The sequence below is a fragment of the Pteronotus mesoamericanus genome, unplaced genomic scaffold (assembly GCF_021234165.1).
Source record: "Pteronotus mesoamericanus isolate MK-2021 breed Mesoamerican mustached bat unplaced genomic scaffold, CSHL_Meso_final scaffold_408, whole genome shotgun sequence".
NCBI lineage: Eukaryota > Metazoa > Chordata > Mammalia > Chiroptera > Mormoopidae > Pteronotus > Pteronotus mesoamericanus.
This window is the reverse complement of record NW_026555315.1, coordinates 4,533,834-4,556,536: the sequence shown is the minus strand read 5'-3', so window position 1 is coordinate 4,556,536 and position 22,703 is coordinate 4,533,834. Positions and strand designations below refer to the sequence as shown.

The following is a 22,703-nucleotide window of genomic DNA, read 5'->3' as shown; positions in this document are numbered from 1 at the left end:
TCAGCCAATAGAGGCAAAGCTCTGTTTAGGAAGTCCCGCCTACAGGGCGGGCCCAGCGCCTCCACCGTGCGGGTCCCCGGGTGCTGGTTGGGGGTGCTCCCATCCCTCTGCCGGCCCCACCCCCGCCGATGGGCCGGCCCGGCTCTCCCTGCCGAGAGATGGGCCGGCCCGGCGGCGCGCGGGCAGTGGCGGCGGCGGCGGCCCAAGATGGCGGAGCTGCAATTGGACCCGGCGATGGCCGGGCTGGGAGGGGGTGGTGGGAGCGGGCTGGGCGACGGGAGCGGCTCGGGCCGCGGACCTCCGAGCCCTCGCCCTGCTGGCCCCACGTCCCGCGGGCACAGCCGCCAGCCCACCGCCGCGCAGCCGCTCGAGCCGGGTCCCGGACCGCCCGAGCGGGCAGGGGGCGCCGGCGCAGCCCGCTGGGTTCGGCTGAACGTGGGCGGCACCTACTTCGTGACCACCAGGCAGACCCTAGGCCGGGAGCCCAAGTCTTTTCTCTGCCGCCTCTGCTGTCAGGAAGACCCGGAGCTGGACTCGGACAAGGTGCGCCCCGCCCTCGGGCGCGCCCAGGCCTTTGGACCCCCTCGTTCCTTCTAGGCGCGTCCCCAGATTCCTGCGACACGCTCGTCACAGGCGTGCTCCTAGAGCCGGGACCCCCCTCCCCGATCCTTCCTCAGCCAGGCAGCTATTCTCGCCCATCCTCAGGCGCTCCCAGGGTTTCTCTCTGACCCCACCCTTCGTTTGGTTCTCAGCGACTCGTTCCCCAAACTCACCACCAGCACCCACGAGATCCCACTCCGCACCCTTTCCCCGTACTCATCTCTACACCTCATCCCAGCCCCTCAGGTCTGCATGAGTTTCTCCCTGGCTCCTCGTCAGCCCATCACTGCATGTGCCAGATACATCCAGAACTGGGTCAGGGTGAGCTAAGGCATCTTTGTAGCTTTCTCAGACTAACTCTAGGACCCTCTGCCAAGTTGGGTGAAAGCCTGGGTTAGAGGATGGCTTCGACTGCCGCAGGAAGTGTTTCTCGTGGTACCACACTTCTTTCCTGTGGTGCTGGTCCCAGAGCTCGTATCTAAGAACAGCCGCTCTTTTGGGTCCATGTTTGAGATCAGATGCACTCCTCGGAAAGAGGTTACCGTTTCCAGTGCAAACCTAACACCTCTGGTTAAGACCCAGGAAAAATGAAAACGAGAATGCTGTTGGGCAAGATGCGTGGCTGTTAACCAAATTGGTGAGAGGACCCAAGATACATAACCCATTTCCAGTTTGAACTGTTGTTGGAATTTTTTTAACTTTACACCTTCGTCTTTTAGTCCCCAGTGTATAGGAATTGACCTTCGTCTTTTAGTCCCCAGTGTATAGGATTACACCACCTATCTCCCATGTAGCATTCAGCCTGCTACCTTGGAACAGTCTTGGGGTTGGGTAAAATTGGTTGATTTCATTCATTCATCTCTTACCTTTCCTCTAACAAATTTCAGATTGATGGAAACCTGTCCTGCCCCAACTTTAAAGCAAAAAGATTCTAAAACCTTTGCTTAGAGAGGAATTTTTTCATCTTCCCTATCTGCCTGATTGCAGTAGAAGCCAGTTTATTCTTGTTTCTCTTACTGTAAAGATGAGTAGGCTTAAAGCTGCTCGGAGCCAAGTCCTGTCAGTGCCAGGCTTCCTCTTGGCACGGAGCTGGGCTGTGTGAGGTACAGCTGGCAGTGCAGACTTCCACTGATGTTGGCCTTGAGCTCAGGAGCGTTGCCAGTTAAACAGGTTTTCTTAGAATCAGGAATGTGATTTGGGGGCAACAGAGAATTCAGAATGTCCATCTCAAGCAAAGATTTAAATCAAAGGAGGGAAGTGTTTTCTTCCTCCCTTTCTTTATAACAAATATCCTACAGAAGAATGTTGGTAATTGTCTCCAGTTAAATATTTTAGAAGTTCAAGTAAATGCCTAGAATAGATGATATGACTGTGCATCCACAATACCCTACCGGGCGTGATCTTGAAGTACAAGATCATAAAGCTAACTTTCTTGCTAGTATCCTGTGATAAGCAAACATGTAGCAAAACTTGCCCTCCCACTGACAGATTGAGACAGAGGTTGAAACCCTGTCCTGACTTGGTCTGAAAGCTCGGTGGTGATGACACCCTTGTGTTTGGTTGGCAGGACGAGACGGGAGCCTATCTGATTGACAGGGACCCCACCTACTTTGGTCCTATCCTAAACTACCTCCGCCACGGGAAGCTCATCATCACGAAGGAGTTGGCAGAAGAAGGTAAGGACCGCGTCTGAACCAGGCGTTTTCAAAGTTCAGGTCGACTTTTTCGCAGCTTTGACTTTCACGCGAGCCTTTCACCGAGCTTTTGTGCAGGTGTCAGTGAAGGCCCGTGAGAGTGAGCAGAGGGCCTCCACCTGCCTAGTGGCGTCTGAGGGAGGCCCTTTGAAGGGAGCCCGTCAGGTCCCGAGCATCCGCCTTCTGGAGGTGGCAGACAGGTTGCGCAGCTTCGCTGACGGCTGAGTTTCATTCTGCACTGCAGAATCGTCGGGCTCCCTTCTCATGTTCGCTTGTGTGCCAGCAGTGAACGTCCATAGCCTGGAGCAGCACATCCTGACAGCTAGTCATTTATATTTCCAAATTTAATTTGGGTTTGCAGCTGTAAAAAATTATAAAGGCTTGGCCTCGTTTCTTTTACGGCTGCTCTCGGGCCTCCTTGTAAATTTTTTCAGCTGACCCAGTTCCTTCTCCGGTCCTTGTCAGGTGCGTCGTCTTTGGTTTTTAGGGCATTTGGACTGTAAGCAGGTCTACATATCTTTGTAAAAGTCTTGACTTGGTCTCATTGAAGGCATTCAGTTGAAAATCGGGGCCTGTCCCTAAATCCGAGGCACCTGACCGGGGAGCGTTAGCTCCGAGAAGAGCGCTGTAATGGCTGTGCTCGTCGGTTAAATGGCTGCACAACGCCTGTTTCAACCAGTAGGAAGAGGACTTGCTCGCTCTCTTTTTTTAATGCCCTCTTTAAAAAAATAATTTTTAAATGCATACAAAAGCACTGGGCATATAGCACAGTAAAGTCCATGTACCCACCATCCGGCTTCAACAGTTGCCGACTCATGGGTAATCTTGCTTCTTGAAAAGAGGAATCTTAAGCATCTTTTCTAATGCGTTTTTAAAAACTTTTATTTTGAAAGGAAAGGGCAAGAATAATACAAAGAACTCCCTTTACCCATGTTCACCAATTTTTAACATTTTTTGTCATATTTGCATTGTCATTCATTCATTCTCTCCTCCTCCTCCTGCCTCCCCTCCCTCCACCCCGCCACAGTTTTATTCCTGAACTATTTGAGAATAGATTCCAGACTTCACCCCTTGATACTTCAATGTGTATTTCCCAAGAACAAGTATATTTTCTTACATAACCACAGTACAGTTATCAAACTGAGGAAATTTAACATTCATACTTTTTACAGTTTATTTTCCAATTATGTCAACTGTTCCAACAATGGCCTTTATAGTAAGATTTTTTCCTGGGACAGGCTCACACATCCCACTCGGTTGTCCTGTCCGAGGCCTTTGGTTTTATTTAGCATGGGATTCTTTCCATGATTGCCTTTTACATTGTTCAAATAATAAGCGTTCTGTTAAATTTGGTCCACGTATATTTATATACACAGCCCACCCCCAGTCATTTTTAGGACAAATTGCGAGCTCGGGAGCTGTCCAGTGGGAGTAGTTCCAGGAACTCGGTGACACACGGGAAGGTGTCCTGCAGCTAATGAGCAGGTAGAGGGGGAGTCAGGGAAGATGCCAGGCAGGAAACCAAGGGCGCAGTGGAGTAAACAGGGCGGGCCTTTCTCTGACTCACGTTGAAGCAGAGGCGATGGGTACACCGTAAGCAGCCAAGAAACACTTCCCAGACTGAGGGAGAGCGAGTAGACTGGCGTTTGAAAAACGCTGTTCTTGGCAAGCGTGCCAACGGCAGCCTCCCTCACTGCCCTCTGGGGTGTTCGCGTGCGTTTCTAACTGCAGTTTGGTCCTTGTTCTAGGTGTGCTCGAGGAGGCGGAGTTTTACAACATCGCGTCTCTGGTGCGGCTGGTTAAGGAAAGGATACGGGACAATGAGAACAGAACCTCACAAGTAATGGGTTTTGAACTTTTATGGGGGAAACTGTCTCAAGTGGCGCTCTGTCCGCGTGGCTGGTGTGGTTAGGAACGGATGGCCTGGCCCCAGGGCCAGAGGTCAGTGAGGAAACACTGTCCCTCTGCCGGCAGACAGCCCGAACTCCACCAGACTAGCTCAGAACAAAAAGTAGAAAAGAAGAAACAACAAAGAAAACCAAACAGCCTCATGTCCCTTTAGAAGAATGGGGAGGTTGTGGCTGTTCGCCAAATGGCGGTGGGAGGAGCCCACAGCACTTAGGTCCCAAACCTGTCCTCTGGGACAGACCGTCTGTCTCCTGCCACACAGAGACCAGGCAAGGTCTTGCTTGCACCTGTTGGCTACTCTTTATTAGGACCAGCCTTTAGGGTATGAGCACATCACATCTGGCCCCAGGCAGCCACTTGAAACAGGTCTCATGGCATAGACTTCAGAAGCTGCTTGTAATTGCGCTTCTGAGAACTTAATACCAGCTTCTCTTTTTATTATGAAGTCTAGATTTTGATACTAACTCACTAGATATGGTAACAGAAATGAAACACACAATTTGCCACCTAGTTTGAGAAGGGAAGACAAGAGGGCATACTTAGCTTATTTTGCCTTCCATCACCCATCCATTAGGCGTCTTAATTGGCCACAATAGCTTCTACTAGGCCCTTGGGATCTGTGACTACTAGAAATTCTGTGCCTTCAAGAAGCTCAAAGTCTAGCAGGAAAAACAAAGGCTCCCTTTCACAGAGGTCGGCTCTCTGTTGAGCATAACCGCAGTAACAGGGCGGGGTCAGAATCCACTCCGCCCGCCCGTCCTGCAGTGTGGCCCCTCCGTCCTCTGCAGTGTGGCCCGTCCTGCAGCTGGCGTGCCTCTTACCCAGCAGATTCCAGGGGTGGAGACTTTCTTGAGAGCTAACCTGTTGCATTTTCCTGTGATTTTGGAAAAGGCGGTCCATTTCTTTTTCAAATAAAAAGTAGTTCCTTGCTTCTTCTGTGTTAGACTTCGCATATCAGAGTTGTCAGGCTCTGAATGGATTATCTGGTTGAATGGCCCACACCTACGGTAAAGAAAGAGCCTGAGCCTCGCTGCCTTTTGTCCAGTCATTTGCCGGGGTGGAAAGAAGGGCTTACTCATTTCATTCTCTTTCATCTGGCCGAGGGCAGAAAGGCTCCTTTAATGTTCACAGATTACTCTCTAGTTGGTTTGCAGATTACCGGTGTAATAGGAGCTAGTGTCGCCAAGCTTTTTGTCATCTTCTCTTATATTTACACACCACCTTTCCCTGTTGTAGAGAATTAAGAGCTTAGACATTTCTGAAAATCTGGTCTTACCCTCAATTTTCCATATTCCAAACACTTTTGCTTACTGTAAATTTTGATGGTGGCATGAATTATGTATTGGGAAACCATTCAAATCATATACCTGAACATTCTAGTTCTTTGCCATTTGGCTAGTTCCTTGAGGGCATTGTAGGATTTCTATTTGATGACAGCAATTAAGTTAATTAGTTCTAAATTCTGAAGGCTTGGGGATTTATACCCAGTTGGAAGCTTTTTTATTCTAGGAATGTTCCGACCTTTTTGATGTTAATTGATCTTTGCATCTCTGAAACTCAGGAAGCAAGGATTTGACATTGTTCCAAGACACCCTCTTCTGCTTTCGTCACACACAGCTCTCAGGTGGAGCTGGCTGTGTGTGGCTGTCCCTTCAGACACGCTGTCTCCTTTAACTTGTCTGTGTTTAAAGCAGACCCGTGTGGCAGATACTTAGATGAAGCCCAAAGCGCCAGGCCTGCCCCGCCTTTCCTTAGTGACTTCCCACCTCTTTCCATGGCTGCCTCCATTCTGCTACTCACTGTCCCCAATATTTTTTGCTTAACGATTAATCTTGGTATATCTGAGAACACCAGTCGTTTACTTTGGAAGAGAAAAATTGAAAACACAATACAGACGTCTTAAATACCTGGGACTTTGGCATTTGTGGCCAATATCATAGATCTTTTGTGATGCTCTGACCTTTGTAATACAGGACACCTGGTTGTTTCAAAAGTGTGTCGTTAGTGCTGGCGGGTGTGGCTCAGTGGATCGAGCACTGGCCAGTGAACCAAAGGGTCACCAGTTCAATTCCCAGTCAGGGCACAGGCCTGGGCTGTGAGCCAGGTAACTGGTTGGGGGTGTGCAAAAGGCAACTGCTTCTCTCCCTTTCTGTCTCCTCCCCTTCCTCTCTCTCTAAAAATAAATAACTAAAATTAAATAAAATCTTTAAAAATATACTTGTCCTATATTTTATATGAAAGAAAAACATTTTTTTTAAAGATTGTATTTATTTATTTTTAGAGAGAGAGGAAGGGAGGGAGAAAGAGAGGGAAACATCCATCGTTGCCTCTCACATGCGCCCCAGGTTTGGACATTTGCTAGGATGCCTCATAGACCTCAGGAGGGTGCTCTCCTTGCTATTACATTTTATTAGAAGGATACACATGAACAGCCAGGTGAAGAGAGACATGGGGCCAGGTTCTGGAGCGCCAGGCCTGGAGCCTGGCCCCGAGCGGCCAGGGTGCGCTGCCCACCAGCGCATGGATGTGTGCACCAACAGGGAAGCTCCCTGAACTTAATTTAGAGGTTTTAGGAATGTTTTGTTACGTAGGCATGATTGACCAAGCCATTGGTCATTGGATATTGAAAACAATCCCCAGCCCGTCTCCCCACTGCAAGTCAGGAGACGGGACTGAAAGTTCCCTCTCATCACGCTTGGTCTCTCTGGTCTCTCTCTGGTGATCAGTCAGTAGCGTACAAAAGACATGTGTCACCCAGGAGAGTTTAAGGGTTTTAGATCCTCTGTGCCAGGAGCCAGGGACAAACACCAAATGTATGTCTGTTGCTACACTACAAGCCTGCGGCAGGCACGTGACCGTTAACCGCTGGGCCGCTTTCAGGGAGTATCGGCAGGGGGCAAACATGGCTTAAACACCCGTGTGTGATGGGATTTCTGTTTAATGTATTATCCCCATAATAAGGTGTCAGCCTCAATAAACCAAAATATAATCTACATTTTCAGCATGCATGTCAGACATGAGCAACTTAAGAAAATGTGACTTTCTCGTCCAAAGTAATTTCACACTATTTTCTATTTAGGAACATAGACGAAATCTAAGTGTAATTTCATTTCTCTGCGCTTCAGAATTACTTTCCCCACTAAGTTATATCCTTGGACTCTTTCTTTCCTTGGATAAGTTTCTATTGAAAAACCACAGCAGTGCTTGTGAAGGGGGATAGCGGGTGGCTGCTAGAAACGGGATTCCACGCAGCTGCTTTCGGGGTCGACGGCGCCGCCTCACGGAGGCTGCTGCCCGCCGGGCGTCCTGGGGCTCCCCCCTCAAGTCTGTCTGTGGCTGTCGCAGGGGCCCGTGAAGCACGTGTACCGAGTGCTGCAGTGCCAAGAGGAGGAGCTCACGCAGATGGTCTCCACCATGTCTGACGGCTGGAGGTTCGAGCAGGTACGTTCCAGGGATGGCAGCCCCGGGGTCTGAGCCCGGGCGTCCGCGCTCTTCAAACGTCACCCTCCTTGGAGGTCGGTAGGACCCCCGCGATCCTGTTCCGAAACACGGGAAGAGAGCCTCTTGGTATACGTTATTTGCTCTGTAGTGCCCGGTGAGTTGGGAGGACTGAAAATAATATCAGATCTCCCAGCTTCATTTCCAGAGTTTCAACCTGATTGTGTCCAGAGGGAGCCCGCCCGCCAGCTGGTTTGGGCTTGAAGTGCCTCTCTGTCTGCTGTTTCTCTCCCCCAGGAGAATCTTTATCAGAAGTGCTTGTTGACACATTCTGGAATAATTAACTAAAGAAAACTGGGGTGCACCTTTCCTGACCCCAGGCTGGGAGCTTTATCATCCTGAATAGTGTGTCATCCAGCCGGGGAGAAAGCTCTGTGAGTGTGAGCGAGGGGTGATGGGAAGGGAATGAACGCAGAGCGGGGTCGGCGCCCGGGCTGCAGCCTCGTGTGTTAGCTTTGTGCCTGTGAGCCTGTGAGCGGGTATCCGGGAGAGGCAGGGTTTTACTCTCTCCTCCATCAGGTGGCAGGATTGTTCAGTTCATCCGCTGCCTTCCAAACCCAGCAGGGCCGGGCTGGATGAAACGAGCCGTTACAATTTGTATGGGTCATGCCTGCTTTTTGTAGCGTTTAAGAGGTTGGTCGACCTGTCACCGTAAACTTTCCTTCTCAAAAGCTCCTTTTTGTGTCTCTGTCTTCAGAGCCAGCCCAGGCGTCCCTCACACCCCTCCCACCGTAGGCCCGCCCTGCCCGTGGGCGTCCTCCTGGTCCTCACTGGGTGCGGCTGCGAAGGTTGCAGGAGTTTTACCTGACTAAAGTATTAAGCAAATGATGTTTAAAAACTTTTTTAAAGTATTCTTTGTGAAACCAATGAAAAATTTTTATCTTATTTTTCTCATTAACATCACATCGGAAAACAAACGGGGCCCCTGTGACGGAGTCACGGGGGTGAGGAAGTGAAGGCACAGAGCGGCTGCGGTGGCTGCGGTGTCCGCAGCCCGGCCGCACAGCCAGCTGCTCGGGCCCCGACCTGGGGCCCCGTGGGCTCGCCGGGGTGGCCTGGCCCTTGGGCGCAGCCTCTCCTTCTGCACATGTATTTTCTATTTAGAATTAAAGCCTGGAATCAGTTTTCCAAAAATGTTAGAACTCCAGCGGCATAAGGCTTCTGGTAGTTGCTCATAATCCTCCTGCTGCTTTCCAGAGCCTTCCGAGCGCCAGTCTCCTGTCTAGGCCTTCTGTTTACAGATCAGCCAGCTCCGCGTAGGTGTTTTGGCTGAAAGAAGTGTCCATTTTAATTCAGAGGAATAGTCCCTTTTGTCTCCGTGTTGGCTAGAAGGACTGCGGTCTGGTTAACCCTGGCTGCTGCCCCGGGGCGTTTCAGCTGCTCGGGGCTGGGGGACTGGGTGGCACTCATACTTTTATCTTTGGAGAGGCCTCACCAATGACGCCCTGATGAGTAATCCAGGAATCCCCTGGGCCTGGGCGGTCCCAGAGAATCTTGCACCCATCGGGAAGCCAAGCGGCAGAGTTCACTCGGTGAGGATTTGGTTAGTGTGGCGCTTCGTGTTTTAACACAGCTGTGTGTTTGCCATGTTCTTGTTTTATCAGCTCATCAGCATTGGGTCTTCCTATAACTATGGAAATGAGGATCAGGCAGAATTCCTCTGTGTTGTCTCCAGAGAACTAAATAATTCTACCAATGGCATTGTCATAGAGCCAAGTGAAAAGGCAAAGGTAAGAAGTTGCTTCACCGGAATTTTGTCTCTGACTCCTTTGCTCCCAGCCCCTCCCCGGGCTTTGCCTGATTTCCTCCTGCCCCTTGTCAAGCCAGCCTAGCGTTTCCCCTTCAGTCGGGTCTTTTGACTGCTGCCATTTAAATCCAGATGTACAGAGCAGTGAGAGGGCTTTAGTTAGGAAGCGTGACCCAAAATAGGGCAGACCTTTCCCAGCCCTGTCAGATCACTGTGAAAAAGAAAAGCTTCTTGCCCCCAATTCCTCCCAGGGCCGAATTCTGACACTCAGAATTGGGAAGCAGCTTGCCTTTATTATTTGAAACTGTTCTCTCTTTTTATTTTCCTGCCTCAATAGAGAAGGTATTTGTTTACCTTAGTGACTTCTTAAGTTACTGGAAAATGTTGTACACTCTTCTCTTTTTCCTCTTGTGGGTCTCCTCAAACACACACACACACGCACGCACGCACGCACGCGTGTGCGCGCCACCTGGTGTGCCTGGATCAGGCTCCTGCTGAGCACGGAGAAGTGGTCCCACAGCCAGTGGGCCCCGCGTGTTCAGTGAGTCTTTTACGACCCAGGTGCTTCGGGGAAGGCTGAGGCTCCAGTCCCACGTTGCATCCCGGGTAACAGATTGTGGGGCTGCTCGCCGGGTCCAGCGGGAAGCTGTGGGTCCCCTTCTTTGCCCTACGCAGTCTGCTTAGCCACCTCAGCCTAAAAGCAGTCTGCACTGAGTCCAAGCCTCAGCCCTTGTCCCCATCTTCCACTTCCAGATTCTTCAGGAGAGAGGATCTCGGATGTAACTCCAGAACCCTACACACCCAGAGTGCAGCCTGGCAGAGTGCCTCTGGGAAGTGCCATCTTGCGCCTGTACAGTAACCGAGCTGCTGCCAAGCTAAGCTGAGCCTGGCCCCCGTGGACAGTTTCTGGTCAAACCGAAGGAGCCCCCACCCCACCCACAAGAACATGAAGACAGATGCCACGTCCGGCTGCAGAATTCCTTGTCAGAAACCTGCTTTGTTTCCTTAGCCAGTGTTACAACAAACCTTCACAACCGCATCTGGGCTGGGTTCCCCGTTGGAGCCCTTATGGGGAGCTGGGGGGAGAGGAAGGCCTGCGCCGGGCCCAGCCTGGGCTCCAGGGGAGCTGCGGTGAGTGCAGGAGGACTGGCCCCGGGCCGGGCCGGGATTTCACGCGAGGGGCCGCGGTGGGCGTTGGCAGCCGGCCGCTCTGCGACTCTTTCCCTTCCTTCTACACATCCCAAACTAACGGAGCAGGTGCCAAGGATTCTAGCTTCCATTTGTCAAACTGAACTGAGGTTTTGGAAGAAGGACAGAGTTGCCAGGGGGCCCCACATTCCTATGAACTAAGCCTCTTTGAGGAGGGTGGGGGCGTCCTCGCTTGTGGGTGGAGGTTGGGGTTCCTGCCCGGTGTTCTGGGCGGCCCCACTCAGCCCTGCCTCGTTGCCTCCCGCGGCCTGGGCCCTCCAGGCGCCTCACTCCCTTCCCAGGAAGCGCGTCGGGGCAGGCGGCACCCTGCCCTGAACCAGGCCGGAGCCCAGGATAGTTGACGTAACTGCTTGCGCAGCCCTTTTTCACCCTCCTTGGGCCCGTCTGCCTTCCCTGACTTTAAACTGCAGTGGAGAACTTTGGACCTTCTGGTGGCTCGGGGTGGGGGCGGCTGTTTCTTTGAGGGTTGCTAGGTGTGTTATGTTGTTGTATCCAACGTGTTCTTTTTGTGATTGTCTGTAGGCAATGCCTTTGACTGAATGTGTGGTATTTGTTTGTGTCTCTCTTGGTTTCCAGCCATGGCGGTCCCGCCCCACAGCCTTTTCAGTGACCCCACGCCTTCCCCACTAGTGTGTGCGCGTGCTGGGCAGCCTGAGGGCTCCCCGCACCCCGGGCCCCACCCCTCACCACCACTTCTTTCTGTGGGGTGCCACGTCCTGGAGGACCAAACGCTTGTTTGACCTGGGGGAGCAAGGCGGTGACCACAGAGCTTCTACCTAGACCTTCTCTTTGAGCTTTGAGTCTTGGAGAGCAGCCACTGAATGCACAGGGGCCAGAGAATCCTCGTTTTCCCTCGATGACTCCCGTGGTGTGGTAAATGGTCCAGAGCAGGGGGAGCCCCGGGAATGCCTCGCCACTAAAAGCCGCCTCAAGCCACTCGCTCCTGGTTCCTTCAGAGCCGAGGTCGTCCTGCTCCGCAGCTCAACAGCCTGCTGGCTCGTCTGGGGTCGTAATTTTTGGAAATGAATATAGACTGTGCCAAACGTCCTTTGAGCTGGTGCCCAGGACTCTCTCTCTGACCTGTTTCTCTGTGTGTAAAGTAGGATAGAAATGTGTGTGCGGGGTGTCTGCCACCGCGCCGGCCCGCACGCCGGCCCCGGGCGTGCATCTTGGCGCCTCAGAAGCCTGGCGCGTGCCCAGGATTTTGACAGCTGTAAGACGTTGCCTACAATAAAAGCAGTCACCTCTTCAAAAAGGTCCAAGCATCATCCTCTCATCTTTCAGGAGGGGAAAAAAAAGATGTCCGTGTGTCAGGAAAAGCTGCTCTGACAGGACGGAGTAGGACAGAGGACTGGGAGGTGCTCTGGCCAATTTGAATAAGGAACTCCGTACTGGAAGGAGGACCAGCCCCTGGGGGCTCGCTTTCCGGGGCTGCCTGGCAACCGGCCTCTCCTCCCCAAGCCAGCGCCGGGGCCCACCCCTCAGGAATGCGCTGTTGTTTTATTTCAGGATCCCAGAGTGGGGCCTGTAGAAAGACAGCCGGATCCCTTGCTAAGTGTTCTGAGCTCTTGGGGAGCTGGCTTTCACCACGTTTCCCTCCTGGTGGCAACCCAGTGACTGAATTGTTCCAGTGCTCCAGAAATCTCAGATGATCTGTCTGTTGTGGCTTCTGGAAAAGTCTTGTACCCAAACCCTTTATGAACCAAGGGGGTGTTTTTCCCGGAAGCCTTCTTCCCCTGGCAGAGTCTGGATGATAACTTCAGAGAGGTCTGGCCATCGGCCTGGGGGCGCCACGTGACCAGTGACCCGCGTGGCTCCAGCTGCCCAGCGGGAAGCGTCTTCCTGCTTCGTTCTCTGCCAGGTCCGAGGCCGCAGGCCGTGCAGGCCCAGGGGCAGCCTGGCATCTCCTGAGTGACCGCCCGCTTCTGTCTTTTCCTCAGAACCTGCTTTTCGCCTTTGCCAGTGCAGTGGGGGCTAGTGCCCTGCAGGGTGACTTTGTTCCTGCGCAGTTTTAACCATTCTCAGGGGTGTCAGGGCGGAAGGGACAGCGATGCTGAGGGAGGCCAGCCAAGAGGACACCTCTCCCCTCCGGCGCGGCCCTGGATCCAGGTGTTCGGGACCATGCCTGTCACTTGTGGATGCCCTTTGTTACTGTTTGTGTGTTTGAAGAGTCTGAAATGGTGACTTTTTTTTTTTTTTTTTTTTTTGGTCAATAAAGACATTCACAGACTTCTGAATCTCGAGAGCTTTGGTGTATGTTTTCCATCCCACAAGCTCCTTGGTTCCCACTCTCACCGCTCATGACTCTCAGGCTGCTCCCTGGAGGAGCGTTTCACCTCTTTCCTTCAGGCTTCGCACAAGGTCCTGCTTTCTCCCGCTGCCAAAGCTGCCTTCTTGCTCCCCACTGTCCTCCCTCTGAATCTGAAGGACCCAGAGGGCGCAGGGAAACAGAAGGTGGGGGCAGGCAGGCTGCCCCCCAGGAGCTGGAGAGGAAAGCGACAAAGAGAGGAGGACGAGATGGTTCTTAAGAGGGAAAAAAGGCCTTCCTGGAAGAGAGTAAGTGACTAGGTTGCCCGTTTGCTCTGCAAGGTAGAAGGTGAGTGAGAGACGTGAAAATTCAGCAACCAAGTGAAGGATCGACCCCTTAAGGCACCAGGCAGGGTGTGGGATCCTCAAACAGCCTTAGGAAGTCTTCCCTCCACCCCCCATCCCCGCCCATCATAGGAGACGATGGTACAAAAAAGGTCGAGAGCAAGGTACAGGCTGTATTAGCCAGGGCCCAACAAGAGATGGAGACCACAGCAGTTAACAGGTTATGGGGAAAGGAAAGGGCCTGGGGACACTGAGGGGTCCCAGATGTAGTGATGACAGGATGCAGTCGTTCCCAGGACCCAGGAGCAAAGGGAGGAGGTTAAGGTTATTAAAACGGGGAGGCAGGCCCGGGCTGGTGTGGCTCAGTGGATTGAGTGCTGTTCAGTCAGGACACGTGCCCAGGTTGCAGGCTGGGTCCCCGTTGGGGGCCTGCGAGAGGTAACTGATCAATGTATCTCTAGCACGTTGATGTTTCTATTCCTCTCTTCCTCCCTCCCTCCCCCTCTTTCTACAAAAAAAAAAAAAAAACACTTTACAGTCATTGTTCTGCATCTGAAAGATTCACATCTATTCCTGGGCTATGAATTCAAATTGGCTTGGCAAGTTAGACAACACCTGGTTTGTGAGGAGCAGCTCAGGCCCTGTGGCCACGTGACATCCCATGGTTAGGTAGCAGGAGCTGTATCTCGAAAGCAGAAGGAGAGTTCATCTGCAAAAGAAGGCGTGGATCGCTTCCCAAACCCGGGAATTCCGCGAGCTGATTCCCCAGCCGGAGGCTCCCTGCGGCGGCGCTGGGACCGGCTCACTGGAGCGCTGCCGACTGAGCTCGGTCAGGAAGGCCGGGGGGCCGCCTGGAGCTCCGTTTTTAATAGTCTTACCACCCGCGTTTCCATCAGTATGGCTTTCCCGTGGAGTGAGCTGCTACTCCATTCAGCGAGTTTAATTCCTTGATCAATTCCCTATACAGTGCAATTAAATTGTTTCCAAGTTTCCAAATTTCATTTTTACTTAAAAATAATTTCATTAAGATTGTTGTTCTCCATGAGATTTTTATGGTGGAAATTTCATTCAATTTAACCAATTTTAGCTTTTGCCCTTGTGGGCTGGCTTTTGAGGTATTACCTCCAACATGTTTAATTTTCCCCAAGTCAATTTGGCAGCTCAAAATCGAAGTCTCACGAATCGACATTTGTGTATTTTTAACTAATGTCAGCTTTCTGTTTATTATTTCCAGGAAAACACTTACCAAATGGGTAAAAGGTTAATAGTTTGTATTTCTCAGCTTTCCTGCGAGGAATCGTGCACAAGCTACCTCCCGGGTTCTTGAGTCGATTTATGTCCCAGGTTGGGCTGCTGCTTCCGGGGGAGCGGCCTCGCATTTCCAGCCCCACCAGCCACTGCCCCCGCGGCTTCTCACGTCGAGCGCTCAGCAGAGTTAATGATTGGCTGGAAGAGGAAGTGAGGCGGGTCACAGGAGAAAATCCTTAGGGCCCCAGGGGGCTGCACCTGAATTCCGTGGGGCGCGAGGGGCTGTTCTCGGAGAGGTTAGTGGCCTCCTTGCTCAGTAGGAGGTGGTGGTTTAGGAGCTAGCTGGAGCAGGATGGGGGTGCCCGGGTGCTCTGAGGGGTCACATGGTGGGGGTGCCCTTTGGCTCCTCTGAGCAGCCTTGGCTGGGGCTCTCGCGCTGACCCTCCTCCCTGCAGCCTTCATTCAGCACTGATTCCAATCACTGGTCCCCACGGGCCGCTACCTGTGGCGAGGGGTAGGAAGCAAGCCTAAACCTTTCCCTGATGTTCAGGAGAAACCTTTCATGCCAAAATGCCTAGATCTTGCCCCTCCGTCCCCAAATCTTCATTCTTCCTGGTTCAAGGGGCTACAGGCTTCTGCATCACCAGGCGGGCGGAGGTAATAATGCCAAGACAACGAATGTGTGACCCGAGGGGACCAGGGCTGCCCTTGCTAGCTGTGTGGACCGCGGAGTCCTTCCCAACGGGCAGCTGACGATGAGGGGGACACGCAGTTCCAGGGTGGAGTGGGGTGCGAGCCTGGAACCATCAGACCCTCAGGCACATGGTGGGAAACCACATCCAAGTGTAAGGGGCATCGCTCACTTCCTTAAACAGTGGTTCCTCATTTGGAGTCGCTAGACCCACAGGGCTCCACAGTGGCAGCCCTGGGGTCCGCACATCAGTTCTAGTGCTTCAAAGAGCCCAAGGGCCAGCCGGCTGCCGTCGGCGAGGCGAGCCTGGCCAGCAAACTGAAACGTCAGGGTTCTCTGCTCACAACTCGGCATGTGCTTCATGGCGGGAAATGTAGAGGGGGACCTTCGTGAGCAAGAGCAGCCAGGGTTCTTAGATAATCTACATCAGTGAGCCCTGCCCCTTCCCTTTCCCCTACTGCGCGGAGACCAGGGAGGGGACTGTCCCCGGAACGCCACCCACACGCTTCTCATGCCTTCCTGCTCCTGTCTTAGCACGCAAAGAATATTTTGTTTCATGTGAATCCAAACAGGCTGTAAACGAGTCTGTCCCCAAGGATTACCTCACTTAAAAATGTTCCGTGTTACTCCTTATGAAAAGATTGTGTTCCTGTGTTGGGTAATTTTTAAATGTCTTTCTGCATTTTCTATAAAAGTAATTTCGCTTTTATTTAACAAATACCTAGTGCCTGCTGCAGGCCAGCCACTGGTCATGGCCAAAGAAGTGTTCATGGCAAATACAAACTCACTGAATCCTCAGAGCAACCCAATAAACACGTCTCATTAGTTTTCCCCACTGTAGGGATAAAGAAACTGAGGACAGAGGTGAAATGACTTCCTGAATGAAGGTCCTGAAGGTGCATGCCTTGGGGAGCCAGGATTCAAACCCAGGCAGTCTGGGTTTTTTCAGCGTTATGCTACATTGGCTCTCCTATAACATATTTGTTACAGAAAATGTATGCAACATAGAAAAAATAAAGAAGAAAATTAGCCCTGGCTGGTGTGGCTCAGTGTATTGAGTGCCGGCCTGAGAACCAAAGGGTCCCCAGTTCGATTCCAAGTCAGGGCACATGCCTGGGTTGCAGGCCAGATTCCTGGGGCGGGGGGGGAGGTGAGAGGCAGCCACGCACTGATGTTTCTCTGCCTCTCTTTCTCCCTCTCTTTCTCCCTCTCTTTCTCCCTGTCTTTCTCCCTCTATTCCCCTCTCTATAAATAAATAATTAGCCAACTGGAAACAAGAACCCAGGGTGGCCAGATCAAATTGTTTAAAAAAAGAAGAAAATAAACCCCCCCATAACCCTGCCTTCTCCTTCTCCCTCCAGCGTCCTAGGCAGGGAGGGCGCCGCCGCAGTTGAAGATGTAGATGGCTGGAAGACGGAGCTGTAACTCCCACTGTGCATTTTCCATCAACCTCTGTGCACATTTCCCAAAGTTACTTTCAAAATGCAAAACGGCTTGTTCGCGGGCTGCCCCATGTGACATCCTATGAATCTGTCCGATAGCTTTGTTTTTCCTGAACCCCCTCTGTAGTATCCTTGAGAGGTGGGTGGCAAGTGGCGAGCCAGCCGGAGCCTCAGGCGTTGCTGCCCCAGCGCCCCTCCCCAGTTTCTCCGGAAGCCAGGACAGTCACAGTAGGGGCCAGAGGATGCCAGCAGCCTCAGTGGCTTCCCACCATCTGTCTGGTCTACGGTGTCATCACGCAGGTTGGGGAGAGCAGGAAGCAGGACCAGAAGGGAGCAGTGCAGGGAATGAGCCCAACCCTTCCCTCGCCCAAATGAAGCTGTTCGCAGGACGGGGTGAAAGAGAGGACGTCGTCTGTGGGAGCCTGGGGTAGGGGCCTTGCCTGGCAGAGCGGGGCCTCTCACCTAAGATGGCTCCGGCTCCACTCGGCACTTTTCCTGCGAGGAAGGCACCTGGGGGCAACCTGGACCGGGTCCCACCAGCTGAAGGAGGTGGATCATCTCCTGGCACCCTGCTGGCCCAGTCCCACCCCCTCCCGCCCCCGCCCCCCCGCCCCCCCCACCCCGTTGCTCCCCTGGCTTCATCACCAGCCCCGCTCCATCCTGCCTCCCAGACCGTCTGGCCTGCTGGCCGCTGCTCATGCCGTCCCCGCTGCCCAGAGCTCTCTTCCACCCTCACTCCCTTTCTTACTCTGCTTTACTTGCTCACTGCTTTCTCTTCCTCCTCTGTCCTGAAGGCTCTGCTAGGAGGGGCTGTGCCCCAGGAAGCCAGGGCTGAAGTCTCCCAAAGCCAGGCAGGGCTCCCTTCCCTGTGCTCCCATAGGGCCCTCCGCATCTGTCCTCCCGGCACCTACGCGTTTCTATGGTGAATTCTCCAGGAGGCTGGGGCAGGCTGGCTACTTCCTCTCGGTCTCTAACCCTGCCACAGGGCAGGTGCTCAAGAAACGCTGACCCGAGGCCCGAAGGACCTCCTCCGGAGGCTGGGACACGGGGCCCACCCAGGTCCTTTCCTGGGACAGGTCGCGCTGGGTGTGAAAGGCCAGAGCATGACCGCTCACCTCCATCCTTCTCCCTTCGTCGCCCCTTCGCTCCCTCTGGCAGCTCGGCCGTGAGCCCAGTGTATCCAGTTAGGTGCAGAGGACCCACCTATTCCTCCTCTGTTTCCACCTCGGCTTCCCCTCCAGCCTGAGGATTCTGGGAGGCTGAGGACCCTGCAGCAGGTGGAGGAGGAGACAGACACACTTCCCTCTCAGCCTGTTTCCTAGCCTGTAAAATGGCCCTGTAGGGACCCCCTTCACATGTGCTGAGGAAAATGCACCCCCAGGGCTCCCCGGCCCAAGTGGCTGGGAAACGGGGTGTGTTTCATGCGGAGCCAGGGCTGGGCCAGTGAGGCACTCCCCTCGGGCATGAGATTTACAGGGCAGCGCCCAAAATCTCAGCATCCAAGATAAATAATGTGTGAATGCAGTATGTTACAAAATCAAAATTAGTGCAAGACCCACGATGGGCAGAATAGCAAAGTCATAACTGAAGGCCGAACCGGGCGCGTTGCTGAGCGAGCGCTCCAGACCCTCGCATGAGGGGGCCTCGTTCCACCACAGTTCCATTCGGGAAGCCAGCTGACCGGCCGCTCCGTCGGCCGTAGTTTGTTTGATCTCATTTGCTTTAAACACCATCGTATTACATTATCTTGATTACTGAGTTTTGTTGGCGTCTCTAAATTCTGAGCCCCAGGCGGCAGCCTCACTGGCCGCACCCCAGCTCAGGGTGTCCCGTGTCTGCAGGGCACTAGTGGAATTTAGTAGCTGGGCCAGGGGGAGGTGTCAGGGACACCAAATGTCCTACAGTGCTCCGAACAGTCACGCCCCGGATGTCCCTGTTGTTGACAATGTGCACGTACGCCCACGCTTCAAACAAAAAGTGAATAACAGTCCTTTGACCGCTCACCCTTGCCAAATAAATCACAAAGCAACAGAAGCTGAAGGACGCCTATCTGAAGGCTTGGGTTCCTGGCCAAGTACTTCTAGAAGCTGACTCTTTCTCGCTTACAGCTCAATTCTTCCTGCCTGGAGGACATGTGTTTCGGTCCTTTTGTACTTCACACACGCTGGAGGTTGCTCTGCTGTTCCTCAAGTGTCCCCAGAGGGGCCCCTGCAGGCCAGGCACAGGGCTCCCCATGGGGGATGCAGTGGGAGGCAAGACAGTAGCTTGGTGAGGAGGGACAGACCCTCACTTCTAGCCACGCACGGAGATAAAGCCTCCTCAGGGGAGAGGTGACCAAGGAGTCGACCTGCATCAGATGTCCCTAAAGAGGAGAAGTTGGCTCGCCGCGCGGAGGGTATGCCCGCTGGATAGGAGCGTGGTGGTTGGCTTGGCGGGAGACAGAGTTTTGGGCCACGTCATACGGACCTTGCCACCATGACAGGCCTCAGCAAACACTATGTAGTGGTTGAGCACAGGGACTCCGAAGCCAGATTGCTGGGGTTCAAATCCTCGCTCTGCCACTTATAACTCTGTGACCTTGAAAGAATTACTTAACCTCTCTGGGCCTTAGATTCCTCATCTGGAAGAGCGTGAAGTAATGATAGTATCCCCTTCATTAGTGAATTGACCTATGTACCTGGCTCTTTTTATTTATTCAACAAATACTCAGTGAGCTGGGCTGGGGGCGGTAGAAAAGAGGGAGGAATATTCTTCCCACCTATGAGGCCGCGGGGACACAATAATGAGCTGAGACGGACGCAGTCCCTGTCCTCCTGGAGCGTATGATCTAGTGACGGGTGGACAGAAAGAGCCGTCACGGAATTGTTTCAGTGAGGACTCGGTAAACTAAGGCCGCTTGCTTCTCTTTGCACAGCTTGCAAACTAATAAAGAATGTTTTCCTCAAATTCATGTCCACCTGGAACCTCAGAATGTGACCTTATTTGAAAACAGGGTCTTTGCAGATGTGATTCATTAAGATGAGGTCATGGTGGCGTAGGGTGGACCCTGATCCAGTCACTGCTGTCCTTGGAGGAAAACAGAGACATGGAAACATACATACAGATACAGAAAGGGCAGAGATTGGAATGACATGTCTACTAACCGAGGAAGGCCAGGGATGGCATGTCGTCACCAGAAGCTAGGGGACAAGCACGGGAACAGATTCTCCCTCAGTCTCCAGAAGGAAGCTGCCCTGCCAACACCTTGATTTGGGATGTGAGTCTCCCCGCATTGTGAGACAATACATTTCCGTTGCCCACACGCCCCAGTGTATGGTCCCCCCAGGCGCGGAGATACCTAAGCAGATAATCGCCTGAGTGGCTCTCAGGAAGCAGCGACAGCAGGGATGCCAGGGCGGACTCCCCAGAGGAGGTGGCACTTGGCCTTTGTCACTGCACACAGTGGGGATGACGCAGGGTGGTGGGGGAACACCTGAGCGAGAGCAGGGAGGTGACCGGACTTGGGTCGCGGCTGAGCGGAGGAAGGGACGAGGGGAGGGCCCGGGAGGAACGCGAACTCGATTCCAGGGCGCTCTGGGTGCCCCAGAGGGAGGCCCTCAGCAGGGCGGCCTGGTGCGGTTTGTTTGAGGGCCAAATGGAGGGCAGGAGGGAGGCTGGGGTCAGGACGAGCGAGGGGAGGGTGCCGGGGGTGGGGCAAGGGCATGAGGGAGAGGGAGGAGGAAGAGCGGTGATGGGGGGGGTGAGCCTCACACGACAGCTGCCAGGCACACGGGCTGAGAGAGCTGGGAACCGGGTGTGCAGACATGAGCCCTGCCCAGGCGTGGGCGAAGTGGAGGCTTTCCAGTGCAGCCCCTGCAAAACAGAAGCTTTTGGAAGATGAGTCCGGGCAGGGAGGCGGAGCTGGGACATCCTACCGAGGCTCAGGGTCCAGGCCATGCGGGCCTGAAGTGGCCCCCACATCAGGAAGAGATAAGACGGGAGCAAGGCTGCAAAGGGGAGAACTGACCGCAAGCTGGACATCAAGATGAGGTCCCCGCCGGGCAGAGGCGGGGCCTGGGCTGAGGAGGAAGGTGGTGTGGGGACAGGCTGCCCACGAGTGACCGTGAGATCGTCTCAAGGAGACCGCTGGAACCTCAGAGAGGATGTGGGCTGGAGGAGACAGTCCGGGTAAGCGAAGGGGAAGGAGGAAGCAGGGAAGGGAGAGGGGCTCTGGCCGAGGGGTGGCCCCGAGGCCCCGCGAGCACCGCTCCGACAGCCTCTGCCGAGGCCAGGGGCCTCCGGAGCGCGGGCCGAGCCGGGCTTGCGGCTCCAGGAGCGCCTGCTGGCCTGATCGACAACCTTCTCCCCTCTGCACACAGCTGAAATCGCGGCAAGGCTCAGCTCAGGGACAATCCCAGGTCAGGAGGCATGAGGCCTCCCCGCGATTTCCCTTGTCCTGCGCCCCAGCAAGGCCTCCGCGGCCCCTGAACGGGGAGGCCAGGACGTCTCTGTCCCCACGAGGGGCCGGGGCTGGAGTGGAGTGGAGTGGGGCGGAGGAGTGGGACCCCCAACCTCACAGCCAGCATCTATGGCCAGCCCTGGGACAGACTGTGCCCATCAGATCTGAGTTCCGGGGGTCTTGGGGGAAATAGCCAGCTGGGTGGCACAGCTAGCCCCCTGGGACCAGCTGACAATCTTCCACCTGCCCTGTGCAAATAGGCAGAGGGGGAAGACGTGGAGAAAGGCCGGAGAAACTGCCCTGGCGCCGGCGAAATGAGATCCTGTGAAGAGGCCGGCGCAGGCGCGGAGCAGCCCAGCGCCGACAGCACCGAGAGCCGGGAAGGACCTTGTCCCCATTCTTCCAACAGAGGGCGTCCTGGCTACGCCAGAGATACCCGAGGGTCTACGCAGAGGCCAAGGGCCGGATGGAGAGAGAGGTGTAGGGACCAGGAGCCCATCATCCCAGAGCTTTCAAGTAGTTAAATATTTTTAAAGGACCCCAGGCCCAGGGACTGGGGTGTTAAGACCCAGGAATGGGGGAGTGACTTGGGTGGGCAACACTCCATTCCTTCATTCAGCAGATGAGTTGGTACCTGGACAGCACTTAGAACCATGCTCCATACATATGACACTTACTGTTAATTATTATCCTGTGCTACGCACTGTGCTGAGTGTTGGGGAAGCACTGGTCAGCAGGGCAAGCCTGAGGGAGCTTCGTGGGGGAGACACATAACAACGCCAGCTGGGTTAATGCCTCAACTTGGGGGGTCTGGGAGGTCTTCCTGGAGGAAGGGGCTTATCAGCTGACACCTGCAGGCCAACCAGGTAAACAAGGGTCATCAGGACAGTGTTCCAGGAGAAGAGCACAGCCATCACACACAGAGCTCTCAGGGGCTCCACGCCACATACAATGTGATGGCGGTGGTGGTTACTGGTGCATGGCAATTATGCTATTAACTACTAATAATTTACTGTTAATTTCTGAAGATTTGACTTTGAGCGACTGCCTCCCTCTCTCTCTCTCTCTTTTAAGATTTTATTTATTTATTTTTAGACAGACGGGAAGGGAAGGAGAAAGGGGAAGAGGAACATCAGTGTGTGGTTGCCTCTTGTGAGTCCCTTACTGGGGATCTGACCCACAGACCAGGCATGTGCCCTGATTGGGAACTGAACCAGAGACCCTTTGGTTCGTAGACTCCACTGAGCCACACCAGCCAGGGCAACTTCCCTCTCTCTTTGAGGAGATGCCTCAGTTCTCTTATCTATAGTATGGTAAGTGACCCAGTTCCTTCCAGACTATGACCCTGGTCACTCACTCTGAATTGATAACGATCATAGGTCCTAACACAACTGGGTCTGGTGACGAGACTTTGTACTGAGACCTGCTCTTAGGGGGCAGAGTCCCAGGAAGGCTGGGGAAGGCTGGGGACTGTCTGCAGGTGCCCGTGGCCCTGACTCGTAGTTCTGCAGCCGCAGCAACCGTGACCCAGCAGGGGAACCTCACGCTGGAGAAGCACCTAGAGTCCAGGGTGGTGGAGGGGTGTCCCCCCAACTCTATCAATTTCCACCTGATGAACGACAGGTCAAAGATTAAA

General features: G+C 53.7%; 1 protein-coding gene across 1 annotated transcript; it reads left to right on the top strand.

The window, feature by feature from the left end:
• Positions 1-98: 98 nt before the first annotated feature.
• On the top strand, positions 99-12,833 carry KCTD2 (potassium channel tetramerization domain containing 2). Its single transcript, XM_054593001.1, has 6 exons — positions 99-543; positions 2,168-2,276; positions 4,043-4,134; positions 7,548-7,643; positions 9,305-9,430; positions 10,201-12,833. Exons 1-6 carry the CDS (start codon positions 208-210, stop codon positions 10,228-10,230), a joined length of 789 nt encoding a protein of 262 aa, XP_054448976.1. The 5' UTR covers positions 99-207; the 3' UTR covers positions 10,231-12,833.
• The last annotated feature ends 9,870 nt before the right edge of the window (positions 12,834-22,703 follow it).